The sequence below is a fragment of the Salmo trutta genome, chromosome 15 (genome assembly GCF_901001165.1).
Source record: "Salmo trutta chromosome 15, fSalTru1.1, whole genome shotgun sequence".
NCBI lineage: Eukaryota > Metazoa > Chordata > Actinopteri > Salmoniformes > Salmonidae > Salmo > Salmo trutta.
This window is the reverse complement of record NC_042971.1, coordinates 10183750-10204554: the sequence shown is the minus strand read 5'-3', so window position 1 is coordinate 10204554 and position 20805 is coordinate 10183750. Positions and strand designations below refer to the sequence as shown.

General features: G+C 44.1%; 2 protein-coding genes across 4 annotated transcripts; one reads left to right on the top strand and one right to left on the bottom strand.

Annotated features, from left to right (window-relative positions):
- The first annotated feature begins 944 nt into the window (after positions 1-944).
- Positions 945-2744, top strand: LOC115148453 (thymosin beta-11). The gene is made up of 3 exons (XM_029690354.1): positions 945-1040; positions 1655-1759; positions 2465-2744. Exons 2-3 carry the CDS (start codon positions 1660-1662, stop codon positions 2500-2502), a joined length of 138 nt encoding a protein of 45 aa, XP_029546214.1. The 5' UTR covers positions 945-1040; positions 1655-1659; the 3' UTR covers positions 2503-2744.
- A 1401-nt stretch (positions 2745-4145) lies between these two features.
- Positions 4146-9542, bottom strand: LOC115148452 (heterogeneous nuclear ribonucleoprotein A/B). 3 transcript variants are annotated; one of them, XM_029690351.1, is made up of 9 exons: positions 9431-9542; positions 8702-8955; positions 7763-7931; positions 7522-7680; positions 7265-7420; positions 5950-6061; positions 5494-5652; positions 5320-5405; positions 4146-4777 (listed from the first exon to the last, which is right to left on the bottom strand). In XM_029690351.1, exons 2-8 carry the CDS (start codon positions 8944-8946, stop codon positions 5335-5337), a joined length of 1071 nt encoding a protein of 356 aa, XP_029546211.1. In that variant the 5' UTR covers positions 8947-8955; positions 9431-9542; the 3' UTR covers positions 4146-4777; positions 5320-5334. The 3 variants fall into 3 exon arrangements, with proteins under 3 accessions (XP_029546211.1, XP_029546212.1, XP_029546213.1); XM_029690352.1 differs by having other exon boundaries at positions 7289-7420; XM_029690353.1 differs by lacking the exon at positions 5320-5405.
- Positions 9543-20805: the final 11263 nt, after the last annotated feature.

Sequence of the window (20805 nt, the reverse complement as noted above, 5' to 3'; positions counted from 1 at the left end):
CCCCACCCCAGCTTAACAGAGACCCTGGACCCTGTCAACAGCTGTGTGTGTCTGATTAACTTAGACTTCTTGTTCTTATTGACTAGCCAGGATGCAGTAGCCTGGTCCCAGATCTGTTTGTGCTATTGCCTACGCCATTGTCATTACCAAGTATGACAATTCCATAAGGAGTTGGCAAGAGAGCAGAAACAGACTGCCACCCAGTCTCAGGGTGCAGCTGTCAGACAAAGAATCACCATGCGTCTAATGTGTCAGATACCCTCTTCGTGTGTGCAGCACAGAGGCTGCAGACAGAATGTTGGCCCCTCTATCTTGAGCAGCCATACAGTTGACCAGGAATGAGGAGAATGTATCCTTGAACATTGATATTTGTCCATCTGCTCAAAGAAATCCGTCTTCATCTCCAGCTGATTCCACATTGTCTCAGCGTGTGCATATTTCTTTTGAATGTATCACAGTATATTTCTATGGATATTCAGAATAAATGTCTTTGAAACCTTGCCCCAGTGCTGTGCTCAGTCTGACGGAAAAGCACAGTATACACTCAAGTCATTAGATGAGATGACACACAACAAATGGCAGTGGTGAAGATCTGCAAATCTAACAGGCATGACTGATCCTTTTATGTTTCCCACCAGACTACATGCCCCTTGAAGAAGTCCTGTTGCTTTAAAACTAACTCACATCAGCATTAACTACGTCTTTTAAAAATCATGATGTTCATCCATTACATAATTGCCTTTTATCCCCAACATAATGCAGCCTAATATATTTCCTATCAGTGTGGAATCAGCAGTTTTACTCTGGAAGCTGCTGCTACCCCTCCTACTACGTGGCATGAATATTTCATGATGTGTCAGGATGGAGAGAGGGAGAGAGAGAGAGAGAGAAAGAAAAAAAGGGAGAGAGAGATCAATAGCCCCCTCCCCTGCCCACACCCTGCAGGAGGCACCCACATGCAGTGTCAGATGCAGCTCTGGACCACTCATAGACAGACACAGGCACGTGTAGCTTTTGGACGCAGCACACCCTGCTCTACGGTAAGAAATTCTCTGCATTAGATCTGTAGCTTCATATACTACATGTAAATCATATATACTGCATCTGTGTCTATATATCATGCCATATCTACTACAGTCCATTTGCCACCCTTTTACTAGGATGATAAAGACAGTTACTATAAGTGCCGCAGTAGGCTGGCTATTAGACAGCATTATCCAAAAAGACAGTGATTGTTTTAGGAGGGGATATTACTGTAATATGATGGGGCGCTTATTCTCAATCATTTGTCTGAGCACTCCCTGGGTGGAAGGGGAGCACATGCAACAGGACTGGATTTACAAGGAGGGGTAGAAAGGGGGAGAGAATGAAGGATGAGTACATCGGAGAACAAAGGCCAAGCCCAACAATACATGGAGGGTCTGAGGGGTGGGCATTGGTGATCTGTCAGGCAGAGAGACCAACACTCATCCATGAAAATCTTACAACAGCTGTCCTTCACACCCACAAGGGTAGCAGTCTTGAAACCCTGTTTGGCTGAAATTATTATGAGTAATGTTTCATTCTAAGGCGTGTCCATACTCATAGCCATTCGGATGGGAACATATTGATAGCAACTACTGTGCCTCATTTGCATCTCCCTCTTCATGTACAGCTATCATGTCTGACAAACCCAATATGAGAGAAATCTCCAGCTTTGACAAGACTAGGCTGAAGAAGACGGAGACCAGAGTGAAGAACCCATTGCCAACCAAAGAAAGTGAGTGAATCTTGTCCATCTAGCTCTGTGATGAATCTGCTTGAGCTAGGGCTCAGCCCTGTAAGGTGTTCCATGGGCTGTCAGATCCATCTTATTGCTGGCATCTCTCCCTAGCAACAGATGACCAGGCAAGAAGATAAGCCATTTACTACCCATCCATGCAAGAGTAACTGTGTGTTCAGGGGAGGGTTTTCTTTATAAATTGATTAACAAAGGAAATGCAAATATATGAGATTAACCATAGCATTAACCACAGATTCTGTATAAAAGACACCTTGTACTGTACACTGCCCCAAAGGGGGACCTCAATTTACATTCATTTTACATGGTGACAGCATGGGTCAACATCTGTGCTTCACTCAAGAACTGCAATCTGTAGAGGTGGTTTTATTAGTCAGGGTCTGTCGGCCCTCACACTCAACCACAGGAGGTTGGTGGCACCTTAATTGGGGAGGATGGGCTTGTGGTAATGGCTAGAGCGGAATGGTATCAAATACATCAAACACATGGTCTCCAGGTGTTTCATGCCATTCCATTTTCTCCATTACGAGCTGTCCTCCCCTCAGCAGCCCCCACTGCACTCAAACATTTTGCTTTGATCATTGTATCATCTTAATCATTCAATAATAGAAATATGTATAGAAATGAATATCAGAGATAGCCGTTCTCTTCGAAAAGGGTTTAACATTTGTTTCCATGTTGTAGCAATCGACCAAGAGAGGAAACGAGAGCCATCGCCTTGACCAGAAGAAGCGAAGTGTTTCCGACCAGCTACTTTAATTTGATTCTCTGACCTCCATCTGTCAAGAACCATAACTATGAAGGGAGAACAGGACCTTGACTTTTATCACACTGGTGCTCAACAAAATTGGAAAATGAGGGTTATTAGGATTGTTTGCTACAGTCAGAGGATGTTTTCGAAACACTTATTGCTCAATGTTTTGTATGTCTCTAAGTCAGAGTAATAAAATATGACATAAAAAGATGTGTTCTATCATTATGTGAACAGGTTGTGTATATTCAAGTAAACTACAGGCCTAAAGAAAAGTGGCCAAGCCTCCAAAAAGGTATACATTTCCCATAGCCACACTCACAGCCATTTAACAGAATATTGAGGTATACTATCCTCTTCAAATCTAGTCTTCACATTTCCCAAAACCACAAGAGAATAGCAGCTGCAGTTCAATAAACTTTGATTAGTTGCTAGCCTGGGTGCAAGTCTTTGTGATCCTTAAGAAATTGTTTCAGTTGGCAATGAACAGATCCAGGCAAATTAGTTATAACCTACCTCGTTTCTCAATCCATATTACCAGTTGTTTAATTACATATAATTTTGCTGATTTAGTGTGAAATGAAAAGGCCATTTCTGCCCAGTTTCGAGACAACGGTTTCTCGGAACCAATGGCTTCTACGGTTGTGGCTAGATGGCGTACAGCTACAGCGTACAGCTACAAGTGTTGCATGTTTGAGTTGCCTCCGGGACAACTGTAGCATTTTAGCAAAGCCTAACCGTAACCTAATTCTCCTTACCTGCCATGTTAAGTATCCTAACAGGCTACAAAAACTCAAGTTATCAGGTCCAAGAAACCAATCACCACCACCAGGGACCTGCAAAACCACTGAAGACCAAGTGGTACGGAATTAACTCAGATTGGCGCCGGTGAAATGACTTAAGAAATATTCAATTCAATCAAATTCCTAGCGTGAGTGCGTCTGTGCCATCATGCCAAACAAAAATAGTTTGGCTTGACAATGAGCAATGGAGTTGGCAAGAGCACAAACAGACCTGGGACCAGGCTATCAAAATCCCACATCAGAAGAAAACAAAACAGTTACTATGCCGTGAAAGATAATTTTCAGTGCAATTAAACTAGTGTATGGAAATGCTTTACACACACATACAACCACACACGTCACATGCTACTGTAGAAAAGACACTGTAGAGCTGACATGCACATCTCCATCAACATTACATAGTTGTCTGCCATTACAAACCACTGTCCAATTTAGATGTTGCCCCTCAAACATGTTAGTGAGAATGTCATGAATAACTCTACCAGCCCAATTATGAGATTTTGCACCAATTGGTCTTTTGACAATAATAGGCAAAGATCAGAATTGGGCTTCCTGTATAAGTAAACACAGCCATAAAGAAATCTAATGAAACCAAAATGCATCAAAGAGCAAACAGTCAACCTAGTAAATAGACAACTTAAATATGCCACAACAGGAGAGACTTTCAGCAACAGTAGGGAAAGGGCAAATGATTGTCTACAAATTATATGGAATTAATCTCAAATACGAAATGTCCAAGATTACGCTTGTTTAGCATTTGAATAATTTAACATTAGACAGTATCTGTAAGTTAAGCATTAAAGAGACAAAATTATAAAATCAATTTTATTTCTAACAATTAGCCAAAGACAATGAATGAGATTCCAGAGGGGCTGCAACTCCACGTAGCAATATTCTGCAGGCTTTAACTATATTTTCTATAAATGCCACTTAACAGGTCAAAATTAAAATTAATCCAAAATATACTGGTTGGTTCCATCTACAAGTTGACATTCTCTAGACAAACTTAAATTAATTCAGATTTAGGCAAATCCCTTTTACATCATACCCCAATCCCACACTGAATTCCTTGTTGCAAGTCCAGAGCCAGAAAAGAAAGTCATCTAGAAACCAGAAAAAAATTACTCAAAATTGGTTTATTTCAAAAGCTCTGACAGCTTCTGATTCTCATGTAAATCCAGTCGACATGTAAAATACAACCATACAATACATTAGATTCAAAAAAGGTACCAAAAAGTACAGTAAAAATAACACTTCCATCTCTGGAAATGTGGACCCCCCCAAAAAAAAGATAAAATAAAAACATGGAAAAGTGGCATTTACTTCTCCAGTTCCTCAGATGGTCTGTACAAATGGAGCATGAGTCTCATCCCACAGGAAAGAATCAAGTCCTGCATACTTCTGCCGCACCCATGGTCTTTCAAATCTGTGTTTACTTGAGTCCTTTAAGAGAGGAGAAAAAGGAATTGTTGCACACCGCTTAAGACATGAGCCCACCACCCTGCATCAAAGAGCAAGCAAACAGCTAGGGCAACAAGCATGCAAGAAACAGGGGATGGATTAGAAAGTCAATGCTGCCGGTTAGAGTGGTTATGGCATAGCATTAAGGGAAACGGCAGACATTGTTAAATTTGCTGTGCAGCTTTAAGCAGATAGTCACCCATCTCCCACTCTAGAAAACCCATTGTGGTCCACCGCAACATCAACCCTTATTGATCCAGTAGTGTAGTTGTAGGGGTGCATCTGATGCAGATTTTGTGCTGGCAAATTTGAGGGTTTGAGGTTGTGTACTTTCAAAACAAGTTTCCTATCCCCAACAGCACTGTATTTACTTAATCCAATTGATGAAGAGTGGAGTAATTTCATCTACAATAGCCTTCCCCTGAGCCAGACTGTAAATCTTGGCAAGGAAATTTTTGGGCATCAATGCCACAAATCTAACAGCTATATCGCACCACAATGTTACAAAGCACTAAAATGCATACCTGCACTACATGTGATCAGTATGGCTTGTAGCTACCCTGGTGGCCTCCACGTCTTGGAGTTTTCCCATAGCTTGTATTGCCCTGGTCTGCAGGAATAGAGAGAGAGGACTGAGTGCTTCTGTGCAAAGACAAGTCAAACAATCAGGTAGGCGCTTGCCAGAGGTCTATACTCACTGTAGTCGTAGCCCCCTCCATAGTATCCAGCAGAGTAGTCATAGTTGCCGTAACTGCCATAGTTTCCATAGCCCTGCTGCCCGCCATAGCCATAGCCTTGGTTGCCATAGCCTTGGCTCCAGTAATTACTATAACCCTGGTTCCCATATTGGTTTTGGCCTGAGGGAAAGAAATGTGGTTTTAAGTCAGACAAAATCATTTTGTACTAAATGACAATCCAGATCTTTATGGTCCGAGGACGAATGCCCATTAGCAACCCATTTCTCAGATCCTTCCATGCCTTGCAAGCTCAACACCTGTCAGGCACCCTTAAAGCTGAGGTCTTCCTGCAGGTACAACCCATTGCACCCTGCCTTTCACTCGAAATGAAACTAGCATTATACAAAATACTCTGCATACCTGCGCGATGCCTTAGGTCACGCATAACTACGTTGGACTGCTTGCTTTAGTACGCACCACCACGCCCCCTGCCTCCCCGGCCTCCTCCGTAGCTCCCGCCGCCACCTCCACGGCCTCCGAACTGCTGCTGCTGGTACACCTCCTTGGGCTGGGCGATTTTGATCTCGCACTGGAATTAAAATCAAGGAGGATGTTTAATAATAGATGCTGTAAAGACACGACAGCATGCAGCACAAACATGCGAGAGCTATTCGTACACATCTTTTAAGTTGAAGATGTGGATTCTGGTGTCGAGCTCACACTGGACCCCCGTTTTAGTCAGGACACTGCCAACACAATCCATTTGAACTTGATAAAAATGTATCTGAATACCGACATGCAAAAATGAAATGGTGTTTAATTTGGACAGAATAATTCTAGTAATTTCACACCATGCAAGTGGGTCTAAAAAAAAGTATTGCATGCAATGTGCATTTCTGTGAGGAAGCATTATTTAACACCACATTGCATGAGCATGTCCCAAAGCATTTCAGGAGGGAATGAACAAATGTACAGACTAAGCAATTAGACAAGTTTGCATTTCACACAAATAAGATGATAGATTAAGAGGCTCATGAAACAGCATGATCATTACACAGGTGCACCTTGTGCTGGGGACAATAAAAGGGCACTAAAATGTGCAGTTGTGTCACAACTCCACAGATGTCTCCAATTGAGGGAGCATGCAATGTGCATGCTGACTGCAGGAATGTCCACCAGAGCTGTTGCCAGATATGGTAATTTAATGTTCATTTCGCTAAGCCACCTCCAATAAATGTTTTAGAGAATGTGGCAGTACGGCCAACCGGCCTCACAACTGCAGACCACGTGTGTGGCTTTGTGTTTTTTTTTTTTTTTTTAAATATATATTTTACCTTTATTTAACTAGGCAAGTCACTTAAGAACAAATTCTTATTTTCAATGACGGCCTAGTCGTGCCATTCATCTGCCGACATCTCATATTTCAGCATGTCGCAAGGTTCTGTACACAATTCCAGGAAGCTGAAAATGTCTCAGTTCGTTCATGGCCTGCACACTCAGAAACCCATTGAGCACATATTTTTTTTTAAAGGTATTTGTAACCAACACATGCATATATGTATTCCCAGTCATGTGAAATCCATAGATTTGGGCCTAATGAAATGATTTCAATTGACCGATTTCCTTATATGAACTGTAACTGAGTAAAATCGTAGAAATTGTTGCATATTGCGCTTATATTTGTGTCAGTATAGAATGATAACCACAGCATACACGTTAACCCACATTTCCCACCATCAACCATAAGTTAAACAAATAAAAATAAAATAGGTTTATTAAGAAATATACATACAAGGCCTTCCTTTCCGTTTGTTACCTTGGTTCCACAGACATTGTGGAACTTTTTTTCAAGGCATTTTTTAACAGTGGCCTCTTCTTTGAATGTGATGAAGATAAACCCCCTCCTTTTCTTGAACTTGGGGTCCACTGGAAGTTCAATGGATTCAATCTGAAGATGTGAATAATGACACATTTAGAACACTGGAAAATCAATAGCTACTAAAACATACAGGAAGGTCAGGTTGAGGCCATCATAGGACAATGACAAACCTCTCCAAAGGTTCCAAAGTATTCTCTGATGGTCTCCTCTGTGGCTTCTGGGTTTAGGCCACCAACAAAGATCTTCTTGGCTGGTTCCTTCTTCATTGCCATCGCCTTCTTTGGGTCTATCTGTCGTCCATCTAGCCTGTGTTCTTTCTGCTCAAGAACCTACCAGGTTAGAGAAAAGGTTAGAATACAAAGCCCAACTTGTCACAATGTAAAACCATGTCACCTTTCTCATGGCACATACCTTGTCTACACTTCCTGCTTCTTTGAACAAGATGAACCCAAACCCACGTGATCGTCCTGTGTTTGAGTCCATCTTGATGGTACAATCAGTCACCTCTCCAAATTTGGAGAAGTAGTCTTTCAGGTCTTTTTTGCTAGTGTCCCAGCTAAGTCCACCAACAAACATTTTGCTGCAGAGAAACACAGATCAGTAACACACCAAGGACAATTATCATAGGCTGACAACTAAGCAGCCACCATAAACATATTTGTTTTGATATTATTTGAGTAAAAAAAAAATATATATAAAATTACTAGGGACATTGTGGCTTACAAACTTGTACAAGCCAGTAACAGACTGGGTGTTCACACATATTTTGGTGGAAATATAGCTGAGAATTCTGAACTCCCCGATATGTTCATCACATCGCAATAGAGTTGGCCACGATGAGTTTTGGTGGAGTGTACCTCCAACTACATCGAGTCGGTATCATTCTTTAATGCATACCTCGTTAGTCCTGTGTAAAGGCATTGTTTTCTATGGGTGCTGCAATCTAGTTTTTTATAACTAAATTCTGTGTGACCTGTCAAATTGTGTCGCGTAATCTGCGCATGAGTATTAGGTTAACTACTTAAAACATGCACTACCAAGCAATAGTTCTATAAATATCAATGATTTAACGCTTACTGTGTATTTGTGCTTGTCATAGTTGTCAGTGGGAGTTGGAATCCACAGTTTCTCAACTCCACTCCATTGTAGAGTTGAGAATTCTCAGCTAGTTGAATCACTGCAACTCATAACACTAAATATTTTGAAAAATTAAATGCTATAACTGAATACTAGCCAGTTGAAGTCCATCCCCCAAACGGGCTGTACATGGCTCCAAAAAAAGAAAATACATCAAGGACGTAACGTTAGTATGTTACATAAATATGTTAAAACAACCATACAGAAACGTACCCAGCGTCATCCTCGCCTTTACTTGCATTTATCTGTCCCCCCTCTGCCGCTCCGTTCTGCGTGACCCCTTCCTCCACCACAGCCGGTTCCTCTGCCACTGGCTCTCCCTCCACCGTGCAGCTCTGTTCTTCTTGTTCCTCTGCCTCGGGGTGTTCTGTGGATTCTTCTGCTCCATTCAGTTCTTCCTCGGCTTCATTTCCATTTTTGGCGGTCTCCATGAATTGCTGCTCAGCGTCGTCAGACATAGTGATCGCCTACCGTGGGGAAAAAGAACGTTAGCTAGCAGCCTATATGAATAGCACTTCCTGTAGACAACCATGACCATTCAAGAAGTAGGCCCCAATGACTGCCCTGCCATACACTAACCGGCTTCTCTAAGCTTGTTAACATCGGAACACTTAACATTTGAGTTGATACAACACCACAGCCAAAGTTTAATTGTATTCTACTTTATACGGATACAACCAAACTGTGCACATAAACAATCCAAAGGCCTGATATCCTAATCTGAACAGATGTATTTTAGCAATTACGATAGCTCGCTAATGTTAGCTGGTTATTCTGCTCGTGTTTGCGGCCTGCCAGTGCCTGATTTGACAAACCGAGTTAGCTTGCAATAGCTAATGACGTTAGAGCAGCTATACATCATTTAGCTAGCACGATACCGAGGGACATAAATCGTTGAATCACAACGCAATGTGTGCGAGATAAAACGAAAATAGCGCTTACTGTTTAAAATGTACGCTGCTATTCAAGATGGATACTCTCCGACTCCGCTAACTCGTGGCAATCTTTATACTACCGGATAGAGTACCACACTGTTGTCGTCATAATACCCATAAAACCTAGCGGTCAAACACGGAAATGGTTCCAATTGGTTTTTCACCATACATTTTTCCCATAGGAGATTTTAGAATCACTTCAAACAAGGTCTGTGTTTTTGTGGATCAAAGTATAATGTAATAATGGGAAACCAAGGCTTTCTGAAGGCTTTGGCATTTTCACCAAATTCTACCGAAAAACGGTTCATTACTCTGAGCTTCATTATCTGTTCAGAATGCACATTAGTGGCATCTGCTAGTCAGCAATAAATAGCAGCTTATGATTATCAGACATTAGTTTTATCAAATCAAATTATTATTTTTTGTCACATGCGCTGAATACAACAGGTGTAGACCTTACAGTGAAATGCCTAAAGCCCTTAACCAACAATGCAGTTAAAAAAAATAAAATAATAAGAATTAGAAAAAGTAGCAAATAATTAAGACCAGCAGTAAAATAACAATAGCGAGGCAAATACAGGTGGTACCGGTACAGAGTCAATGTGCGGGGGGAGCCGGTTAGTCAAGGTAATTGAGGTAATATGTACATGTAGGTAGAGTTATTAATGTGACTTATGCATAGATAATGACAGGGAGTAGCAGCAGCGTAAAAGAGGGGGGTGGCAATGCAAATAGTCTGGGTAGCCATTTGATTAGATGTTCAGGAGTCTTATGGCTTGTGGGTAGAAGCTGTTTAGAAGCCTCTTGGACCTAGACTTGGCGCTCCGGTACCACTTGCCATGCGGTAGCAGAGAGAACAGTCTATGACTAGGGTGGCTGGAGTCTTTGCCAATTTTTAGGGCCTTCCTCCACCGCCTGGTAAAGAGGTCCTGGATGGCAGGAAGCTTGGCCCCAGTGATGTACTGGGCCGTACACACTACACTCTGTAGTGCCTTGTGGACGGAGGCCGAGCAGTTGCCATACCAGACAGCGATGCAACCAGTCAGGATGCTCTCAATGGTGCAGCCGTAGAACCTTTTGAGGATCTGAGGATCCATGCCAAATCTTTTCAGTCTCCTGAGGGGGAATACGTTTTGTTGTGCCCTCTTCAAGACTGTCTTGGTGTGCTTGGGCCATGTTAGTTTGTTGGTGATGTGGACCCCAAGAAACTTGAAGCTCTCAACCTGCTCCACTACAGCCCCGTCGATGAGAATGGGGGCATGCTCGGTCCTCATTTTCCTGTAGTCCACAATCATCTCCTTTGTCTTGATCACGTTGAGGGAGTGGTTGCTGTCCTGGCACGACAGGGCCAGGTCTCTGACCTTCTCCCTATAGGCTGTCTCGTCGTTGATCAGGCCTACCACTGTTGTGTCATCGGCAAACTTAATGATGGTGTTGGAGTCAAGCCTGGCCGTGCAGTCATGAGTGAACAGGGAGTACAGGAGGGGACTGAGCACGCACCCCTGAGGGGCCCCCGATATACAGTACCAGTCAAAAGTTGACACACCTACTCATTCCAGGGTTTTTCTTTATTTTTACTATTTTCTATAGTGTAGAATAATAGTGAAGACATCAAAACTATGAAATAACACATTATTTACAGTTGAAGTTGGAAGTTTACATACACCTTAGCCAAATACATTTAAACTCAGTTTTTCACAATTCCTGACATTTAATCCTATTAAAAATTCAGGGCCTTGTAATGGCCACTCCAATACCTTTACTTTGTTGTCCTTAAGCCATTTTGCCACAACTTTGGAAGTATGCTTGGGGTCATTGTCCATTTGGAAGACCCATTTGCGACCAAGCTTTTACTTCCTGACTGACGTCTTGAGATGTTGCTTCAATATATCCACATAATTTTCCTCCCTCATGATGCCATCTATTTTATGAAGTGCACCAGTCCCTCCTGCAGCAAAGCACCCCCACAACATGATGCTGCCATCCCGTGCTTCACGGTTGGGATGGTGTTCTTCGGCTTGCAAGCCTCCCCCTTTTTCCTCCAAACATAACGATGGTCATTATGGCCAAACAGTTATATTTTTGTTTCATCAGACCAGAGGACATTTCTCCAAAAAGTAAATAAAGTACAATCTTTGTCCCCATGTGCAGTTGCAAACCGTAGTCTGGCTTTTTTATGGCGGTTTTGGAGCAGTGGCTTCTTCCTTGCTGAGCGGCCTTTCAGGTTATATCGATATAGGACTCTTTTTACTGTGGATATAGATACTTTTGTACCTGTTTCCTCCAGCATCTTCACAAGGTCCTTTGCTGTTGTTCTTGGATTGATTAGCACTTTTCGCACCAAAGTACTTTTATCTCTAGGAGACAGAACTCCTTCTTGAGCGGCTGCGTGGTCCCATGGTGTTTATACTTGCGTACTATTGTTTGTACAGATGAACGTGGTACCTTCAGGCGTTTGGAAATTGCTCCCAAGGATGAACCAGACTTGTGGAGGTCTACAATATTTTTTCTGAGGACTTGGCTGATTTCTTTGGATTTTTCCATGATGTCAAGCAAAGAGGCACTGAGCTTGAAGTTAGGCCTTGAACTACATCCACAGTTACACCTCCAATTGACTCAAATGATGTCAATTAGCCTATCAGAAGCTTCTAAAGCCATGACATCATTTTCTGGAATTTTCCAAGCTGTTTAAAGGCACAGTCAACTTAGTGTATGTAAACTTCTGACCCACTGGAATTGTGATACAGTGAATTATAAGTGAAATAATCTGTCTGTAAACAATTGTTGGAAAAATTACTTGTGTCATGGGCAAAGAAGATGTCCTAACCGACTTGCCAAAACTATAGTTTATTAACAAGAAATTTGTGGAGTGGTTTAAAAACGAGTTTTAATGACTCTAACCTAGGTGTATGTAAACTTCCGACTTCAACTGTATATTCCCCACTGTTTCATTTAAATCCTGCTCAGCTTAAAAGGTACAATGCAGCCGTTTTTATCTTAATATAAAATCATTTCTGGGGAACAATACCTTACTGTGATTGCTTTCAATTAAAATGGTCAAAAAGAAACAAAATAGCTTCTTAGCAAATAGCAGTTTCTCAAGCATGAATTTTGCTAGGACTGTCTGGGAGTGGTCTGAGTGGGGAGGGAAAAATTTGCTGTTATTGGCAGAGAGGTTTTTCTTATTGTTCTATAAACTAATTTACCGCATAGTGATGTCACCATGGAATGGCCAATGCTCCATCCCACCAAAACAGGCTGAAATTTCAGGCGGTCTTTTTCAAATAGCTCTTACACTAAAAGGCCATTATCATAATTTTCTCAATTTCACAGTATTATTCCAACCTCATAGTGTGGAAATAAACACTGAGTGTACAAAACATACTTTTTCCATTACACGCTGTAGACGGACCAGGTGAATCCACGTGAAAGCTATGGTCCTTTTTGATGTCACTTATTAAATCCACTTCAATCAGTGTAGATGAAGGAGATGAGACAGGTTAAAGTAGGATTTGTAAGCCTTGAGACAATTGAGACATGGATTATGTGCATGCCATTCAGAGGATGAATGGTCAAGACAAAAGATTTAAGTGCCTTTGAACGGGGGGGTATGGCAGTAGGTGCCAGGCACACAAGTTTGAGTGTGTCAAGAACTGCAATGCTTCTGGGGTTTTCACGCTCAACAGTTTCCCGTGTGTCAAGAATGGTCCACCACCCTAAGGACATCCAGCTAACTTGACACAACTGTGGGAAGCGTTGGAGTCAACATGGGCCAGCATCCCTATGGAACGCTTTAGACACCTTGTAGTGTCCATGCCCTGACGAATTTAGGCTATTCTGAGGGAAAAGGGGGGTGCAACTCAATATTAGGAATGTTTTGTACACTCAGTGTATATAAAACACAGTAAAATCATGTGTTTGACTGCACTGGATCTTTAAACTGAACTGTGCTACAGCCAGTATGTCTATCTGATTCTGAATAACTGCAGTTAATGTTTTCCTGATGAAACATCGGCATCTAGTGGATTAAATGGCATACTTTTCCAACGGACGCTCAAAGTGCATTGGGACTTTAAATTTAAAAAATGTACTTCGATAGAAACACACATACATACATTCTCAACAACAGCAACTAAACTCCACGTCTGTACCATGTGGTCATTATTCTCATAATTTTTGCAGTTCTTTTAATTGGTGGCTTGACCAGGCTAGAGGAGAGTGAGAATTGGGAGGGGACTCCCTTGCACACTAAGATGGAGTGGAGAAGCCTCCATCTCAAACCCAGGTGCTGCTGCTATAGCCTAGCCCCAGGCCCCCTACCGTCCTCAATAGCAAGAAGCAACTGGCTGCTGGGTGGGAGAGGAAGGCTTGAGCCTGGGGAGGGACATGTTAATCTGGAACTTTCCTACAAAATCTTTCAAAACGTCTGGGTTGGTAGATTCCTCTGATGGTCTTAAACTGTTTTTGAAGTGCTTTTTCAAGTGCTGTTCCCCATGGTAATTGGGTTGTTCAGTAGTCGGTTTGGATTTAAAGGGGAAAGGGTTTGGGTCACTACAAGGTGTATTTACAGTGTATTTCAATTAAGGTTGTGAAAGATGAAACACATTGATGTGGTTAGAAATAAAAAGACAGCGAATATAAATACTTAAAAAATTGATTTGTAATGAAAGGCACATTATTTTTCTGTCTGGGTACCATGGATACAACAAATTTTCTTTGGATCAGTGTGGAACTTTGGAATGTTTCTATATAAACTTTTTGCCACTTCCATTATTTTCTCATATAGAGTTGTCCCTGTCGGGTACTACAGCCAGTCACCCCAACTCTCCGTTTGGTCACATACCAAACAACATCTAACATACCTTCCTCTTGCAGACATACAATCTTCTCCAAGGATCTCAATTTCACCTCAGCAATCTGTGGAGCCTGCCGTGGGGACAAGCTGAGTGGGAGGCTGTACTGGAACACCCTTGAAACACACAGAGAACACACAGAGAAACACACAGACATAGGTACAGTAAGATGGAGACCCAGAGAGCTTTCCTGGCTGGCATGCAAAGCATAATTAGACAGCATCATGCATGTGAAATATTCCCTTTGCAGATGACTGATATGTGTACAGGTCCAAAATCTGACAAATGACCTAGTGGCCTCATGGGTGGAAATGTACTCATATCTTTCATAATTAATAAACATTATTTTAAGAACCCGCCGAACATCCGGTGTTTCTCTGTCAAACGGTTTTGTTATATTTCAGTCTTATGTGATGTATATAAAGTGTAATATTGGGATGCAAAGTCAACATTTTACACATTTCAACTATATATCTGACATGATACGGGTTTCTTCTTCTTTTTAAGCCCATCTTCTGAAGTGTTGGGTCTTAGATCACAATTGTGGTTCTGCTTTGTGCCAGACTGATAAACACAGACCCTCAGACTGAAGAGGAGGTGAGGTAGCTGAGATAGTAAACTAACAAGATGCTAAACTTACAATACAATGTTGCCTTCCTCTGTCTGTGGAGGGAGCATTGCACCCTTACTGTCTGATTCCCTTTTAACCTAATTAAGGACCTGTACTGATGGTGTGTGTGTGTGTGTGTGTGTGTGTGTGTGTGTGTGTGTGTGTACAGACATGTCATCTCTATGGTGTGAGGAAGAGCAGTATCTGAGAGGAAGGGTGTTGCTTTGGCTCAGAGGAAAGGTGAGGAGGACAAAGAGATCCTCTGTCCAGGCCTTGAGCAAGCATCACCATCATGTGGCATGACTCACCAATGCTAGATAACACAACGACCAAACACATACCTAGGGTTCTTAGTCCACTGCCAGCCTCACACATGCACGTGTGCAAGAATACACACACACACTTTGACACACCTGCATGCACGTACACACACGTACACACACATGTACACAAGCGTACACCTGCACACACACACACACACTATTTAAAGTTAAAAGTATAACATTTATTTGGCTTTGCATCATACTTCCAGAACATACAAGGTTGGATGTTAAACTGTTTGGCATACAGCTATCCAAATAGAGTCAACTAATTTATTTAACAGTGATTCAAAAATCCAATAAGTGGATAACCCTCACAATTCTATAATGTTTAGTTGAAAAACATACAATTATGTCACGTCCTGACCATAGAGTGGTCTTATTTTCTATGGTAGAGATGGTCAGGACGTGACTAGAGGATTTATCTAGTTTTTTTTCTATGTTATGTTCTAGTTCCTTTTTTCTATGTTGGGGTTTTGGTATGATTCCCAATTACAAGCAGCTGGTCATCATTGTCTCTAATTGGGGATCATATTTAAGGAGTTGTTTTTCCCACCTGTGTTTGTGGGAGATTTATTTTGAGTTAGTGTATGTTGCACCGCTTCGTCACGGTTTGTTGTTTCTTTGTTTATAGTTTATTGTATGTCTTGCATAGTTTCACAGATAAATAAATATGTGGAACGATACACACGCTGTGCCTTGCTCATTCATACGACAACCGTGACAGAATCTCCCCACCACCAGAGGACCAAGCAGCATGGTCAAGAGGAATGGACCTGTGAGGAAATATTGGACGGGAAAGGACCCTGGAGGCAGGAAGGGGAGTATCGCCCTCCGAAGGAGGAGATAGAGGCAGCGAGAGCAGAACGGCGACGATACGAGGAACTATACCAACAACGGAAGCCCGAGAGCCAGCTCCAAAAAAACATTGGGGGGCACACGAGGAGTTTGGTGGAGTCAGGTTTGGGACCTGAGCCAACTCCTCGTGCTTACCGTGGAGAGCCGAGGGGTGAACCAGAGCCAGTCAGGGAGACGAGTGAGGAACTCGACGCAAGATTCCGGAGAGAGGTGTTGGCATTGAGAGCGCTGCAGAGCGGGTGTGCTGAGGAGCGTGACACCAGTCCGGTGTCATATGCACCAGTATCACGCATCTGGCCTTCAGTGCGCCTCCCCAGTCCAGTACGTCCTGTGTCTCCTCCACACACTCGCTTTAAGGAGCGCGTGACCAGACAGGCACCGTGTTATGCAGAGATGCGCACCATATCTCCAGTGCATCTCCACAGCCCAGTGCGTCCTGTGCCAGCGCCCCGCACTTGCCAGGCTAAAGGGAGCATCAGGTACGTCCTGTGCCTGCTCCTCGCACTCGCCCTGAAGTGCGTTACCAGTCTGGTGCCACCTGTCCCGGCTCCACACACTAGGCCTCCAGTGCACCTGCCCAGTCCGGTGCGTCCTGTGCCTGCTCTCCGCACTCGCCCTGAGGTGCGTGTTACCAGTCTGGCGCCACCTGTGCCAGCCCCATGCATCAGGCCTCCAGTGCGCCTTCCCGTTCCAGAGCTTCCGGCGACAGTTCCCAGTCCGGAGCCTCCTGAGACGGCCTGTGGCCCGGAGCCTCCTGAGACGGTCCGCGGCCCGGAGCCTCCTGAGACGGTCCGCGGCCCGGAGCCTCATGAGACGGTCCGCGGCCCGGAGCCTCCAGCGACGGTTGGCGGTCCGGAGCCTCCACCGATGCTGGCGGGTTCGCAGGATGAGAGGGTTCTTCGTCCCGCACCAGAACCGCCTCCGATGCGGGAGGATCTGTGGGATGAGAAGGTTCTTCGTCCTGCACCAGAGCCGCCACCAACACTACACCCCCCCTAACCCTCCCTTTTGGTTACAGGTTTTGCGGCCGGAGTCCGCACCTTTGGGGGGGTGAGGTACTGTCACGTCCTGACCATTATTTTCTATGGTAGAGATGGTCAGGACGTGACTATGGGGTATATCTAGTTTTTTTCTATGTTATGTTCTAGTTCCTTTTTTCTATGTTGGGGTTTTGGTATGATTCCCAATTAGAGGCAGCTGGTCATCGTTGTCTCTAATTGGGGATCATATTTAAGGAGTTGTTTTTCCCACCTGTGTTTGTGGGAGATTTATTTTGAGTTAGTGTATGTTGCACCGCTTCGTCACGGTTTGTTGTTTCTTTGTTTATAGTTTATTGTATGTCTTGCATAGTTTCACAGATAAATAAATATGTGGAACGATACACACGCTGCGCCTTGGTCTCATTCATACGACAACCGTGACAAATCAAAACATACATCAATCATATACCTATATGAAGCCAATCCATCATCAAGAGTTATAGTACCTGCAATGAGTAGCTGGGTGTCCTTCCTGTCCTTTGTGATGTAGAGGGTTGTCATGAGGAAGAAGAGGCCCCCTAGGACCCCTACGAAGCAGCACAGCAGGAAACTCTACTCCAGACTAAGGAAACTGCACGCATGATGAGAGTCAGGTTGGTGTCTACTCAGAGCATCAGAGATCTACAGACAGATAGGGGCAAGAGAAGAGGCAGTAGTACCAGGGTTGGGCTCAATTCCATTTCATTTAAGTAAATTCAATGAGAATTGAATGAAAAACATTTGAAATTGGAATTGACCCCAATCCTGGTTGTCACTGTTCACTGACGTACAAATCCTACTGTTGGGCTGATAGATTTTGATTCAACAATAGAATGTATTGTAATGAATTGTAAATGACAGTCTTACTGGTCCTAGCAGGTAAGGGCTTCCGGCATCTCCTAGGAGATGACAGCCCATGATTTGCAGAGCTTCAGCTTCAGCTGAGAAGAAATACATGCAGGTGAACCCAGTGACTTATTACACTGCAATATACACTCAATGGACAGTTTATCAGGTACACCCATTTAGTACCGGGTCGCACCCCTCTTTACCTCCAGAACAGCCTGAGTTCTTTGGGGCATGGACACATTGCTCAATTGGTATCAAGGGACCTAACGTGTGCCAGGAAAACATTCCCCACACCATTACACCACCGCCACCAGCCTGTACCATTGACACCTGACAGAATGGGGCCATGGACTCATGCTGCTGACTCCAAATCCTGACTCTGCCATCCGCATGATGCAACAGGAACCGGGATTCGTTGGACCAGGCAATGTTTTTCCACTCCTCAGTTGTCCAGTGTTGTTGATCGCGTGCCCACTGAAGCTGCTTCTTCTTGTTTTTAGCTGATATGAGTGGAACCCGGTGTGATCGTCTGCTGCAATAGCACATCCATGACAAGGACAGACGAGTTGTGCATTCCGAGATGCCGTTCTGCACACCACTGTTGTACCGTGCCGTTATTTGCCTGTTTGTGGCCTGTCTGTTAACTTGCACGATTCTTGCCATTCTCCTTCGACCTCTCATCAACGAGATGTTTTCGCCCACAGGATTACCGCTGACTGGATGTTTTTTGTTTGTTGCACCATTTTCAGTAAACCCTAGACACTGTCGTACGTGAAAAGCCCAGGAGGCCGGCCGTTTCGGGGATACTGGAACATACCATGCTCAAAGTCGCTTAGGTCAGTAGTTTTGCACACTTGTTCAATTGTAACTGAATGCCTTGATGCCTGTCTGCCTGTTTTATATAGCAAGCCATGGCCACATGACTCACTGTCTGTAGGAACAAACACTTTTCGTGAACGGGGTGGTGTTCCTACTAAACTGGCCACTGAGTGTATTTCAGGGCAGATAAGTAGAATCAAGAGCACGGCATGCTCAACAATCTTTTGGGGGTGCAGGGTTGGAAAGCCATATCAACTTTGTTACACAAGAACACAACTTGTGTAACAACTTTGGTTTTAGAAGTGGTGGGGCATAACTATATATTTGTAGATATCCAGTCGGATAAACACTCCAAACACCCTACCTGACCACTCTGAGGTATCCGCATGGTCCTAAAGCACATCGTTTGGTGTCACATTCCAATGATAAAACTGGGTGGGGGGCCAAAATTGCTATTTCAGAATGTGGCCCCTGCAAGAACTTATGGCTAACTCACTGAAACTGACTGGTTAATGCATTTTGATATTGTGTGACTCTTCAAATTGCAGTGAATCAAACTAACCAGGAGGATATCAGCTAGAATGGCCCAGTTCAGTGATAATATAGTCTTCCCAATGAACCCCTGAGGAAAATTAGACATTTACAGGCATCAAAAACAACATATGGTCAACATAATGTTTGTTCAAATGTGTTTTACTAAGCAGCTCCTAATGAGAGCAAGATGAGCGCATCAATCAATCAAATGTAGACCCCAAAGAGCAAACGAAAAAAACAAATATCATACATTAGTGGCAGTAATCAAATCAAATCAAACTTTATTGGTCACATGCACATGGTTAGCAGATGTTAATGCGAGTGTAGCGAAATGCTTGTGCTTCTAGTTCTGACGTGCAGTAATATCTAACAAGTAATCTAGCAATTTCACAACTACCTTGTTAGGTATGCGTAACTGGCTGTAAGGGAGTCAGGCGCAGGAGAGCAGAAGTGGGTAGCCAAAGGAGCCCTTTATTTCGGCGAACAAACACACGGCACTAAGAACACTAAACACAAGATGGGTTGACATAACCCAGTGCAAGCCAGTCTAGCGTGTACATACACGAAACAACAAACAATTCCACACAAAGACATGGGGGGAACAGAGGGTTAAATACACAACACTTAATGAGGGAAATGAGAACCAGGTGTGTAGGAAAACCAGACAAAACAAATGGAAAATGAAAAGTGGATCGACGATAGCTAGAAGACCGGTGATGCCAACTGCCGAACGCCACCCGAACAAGGAGTGGAACTGACTTCAGTGGAAGTCGTGACAGTACCCCCCCTGATGCGCGGCTCCAGCAGCGCACTGACACCAGTCTCGAGGACAACCCGGAGGGCGAGGTGCAGGGCGATCCGGACGAGACGGTGGAATTCCCGCAGCATTGAAGGGTCCAACACGTCCTCCACCGGAACCCATCATCTCTCCTCCGGACCGTACCCCTCACCAGTCCACGAGGTACTGAAGGCCCCTCGCCCGACACCTCGAATCCAGTATGGATTGAACGGAATACGCCGGGGCCCCCTTGATCGAGGGGGCGGAGGAACCTCCCGCACCTCAGACTCCTGGAGCGAGCCAGCCACCACCGGCCTGAGGAGAGACACATGGAACAAGGGGTTAATACAGTAATCGGGGGGAAGTTGTAACCTGTAACTCACCTCGTTCAGTCTCCTCAGGACTTTAAATGGCCCCACAAACCGCGGACCCAGCTTCCGGCAGGGCAGGCGGAGGGGCAGGTTTCGGGTCGAGAGCCAGACCCGGTCCCCCGGTGCGAACACCGAGGCCTCACTGCGGTGACGGTCTGCGCTGGCTTTCTGGCGCAGCACGGCGCGCTGAAGGTGAACATGAGCGGCGTCCCATGTCTCCTCCGCGCGCCGGAACCAGTCGTCCACCGCAGGAGCCTCGGTCTGACTCTGATGCCAAGGAGCCAGAACCGGCTGATACCCCAGTACGCACTGGAAGGGGGAGAGGTTAGTGGAGGAGTGGCGGAGCGAGTTCTGGGCCATCACTGCCCAGG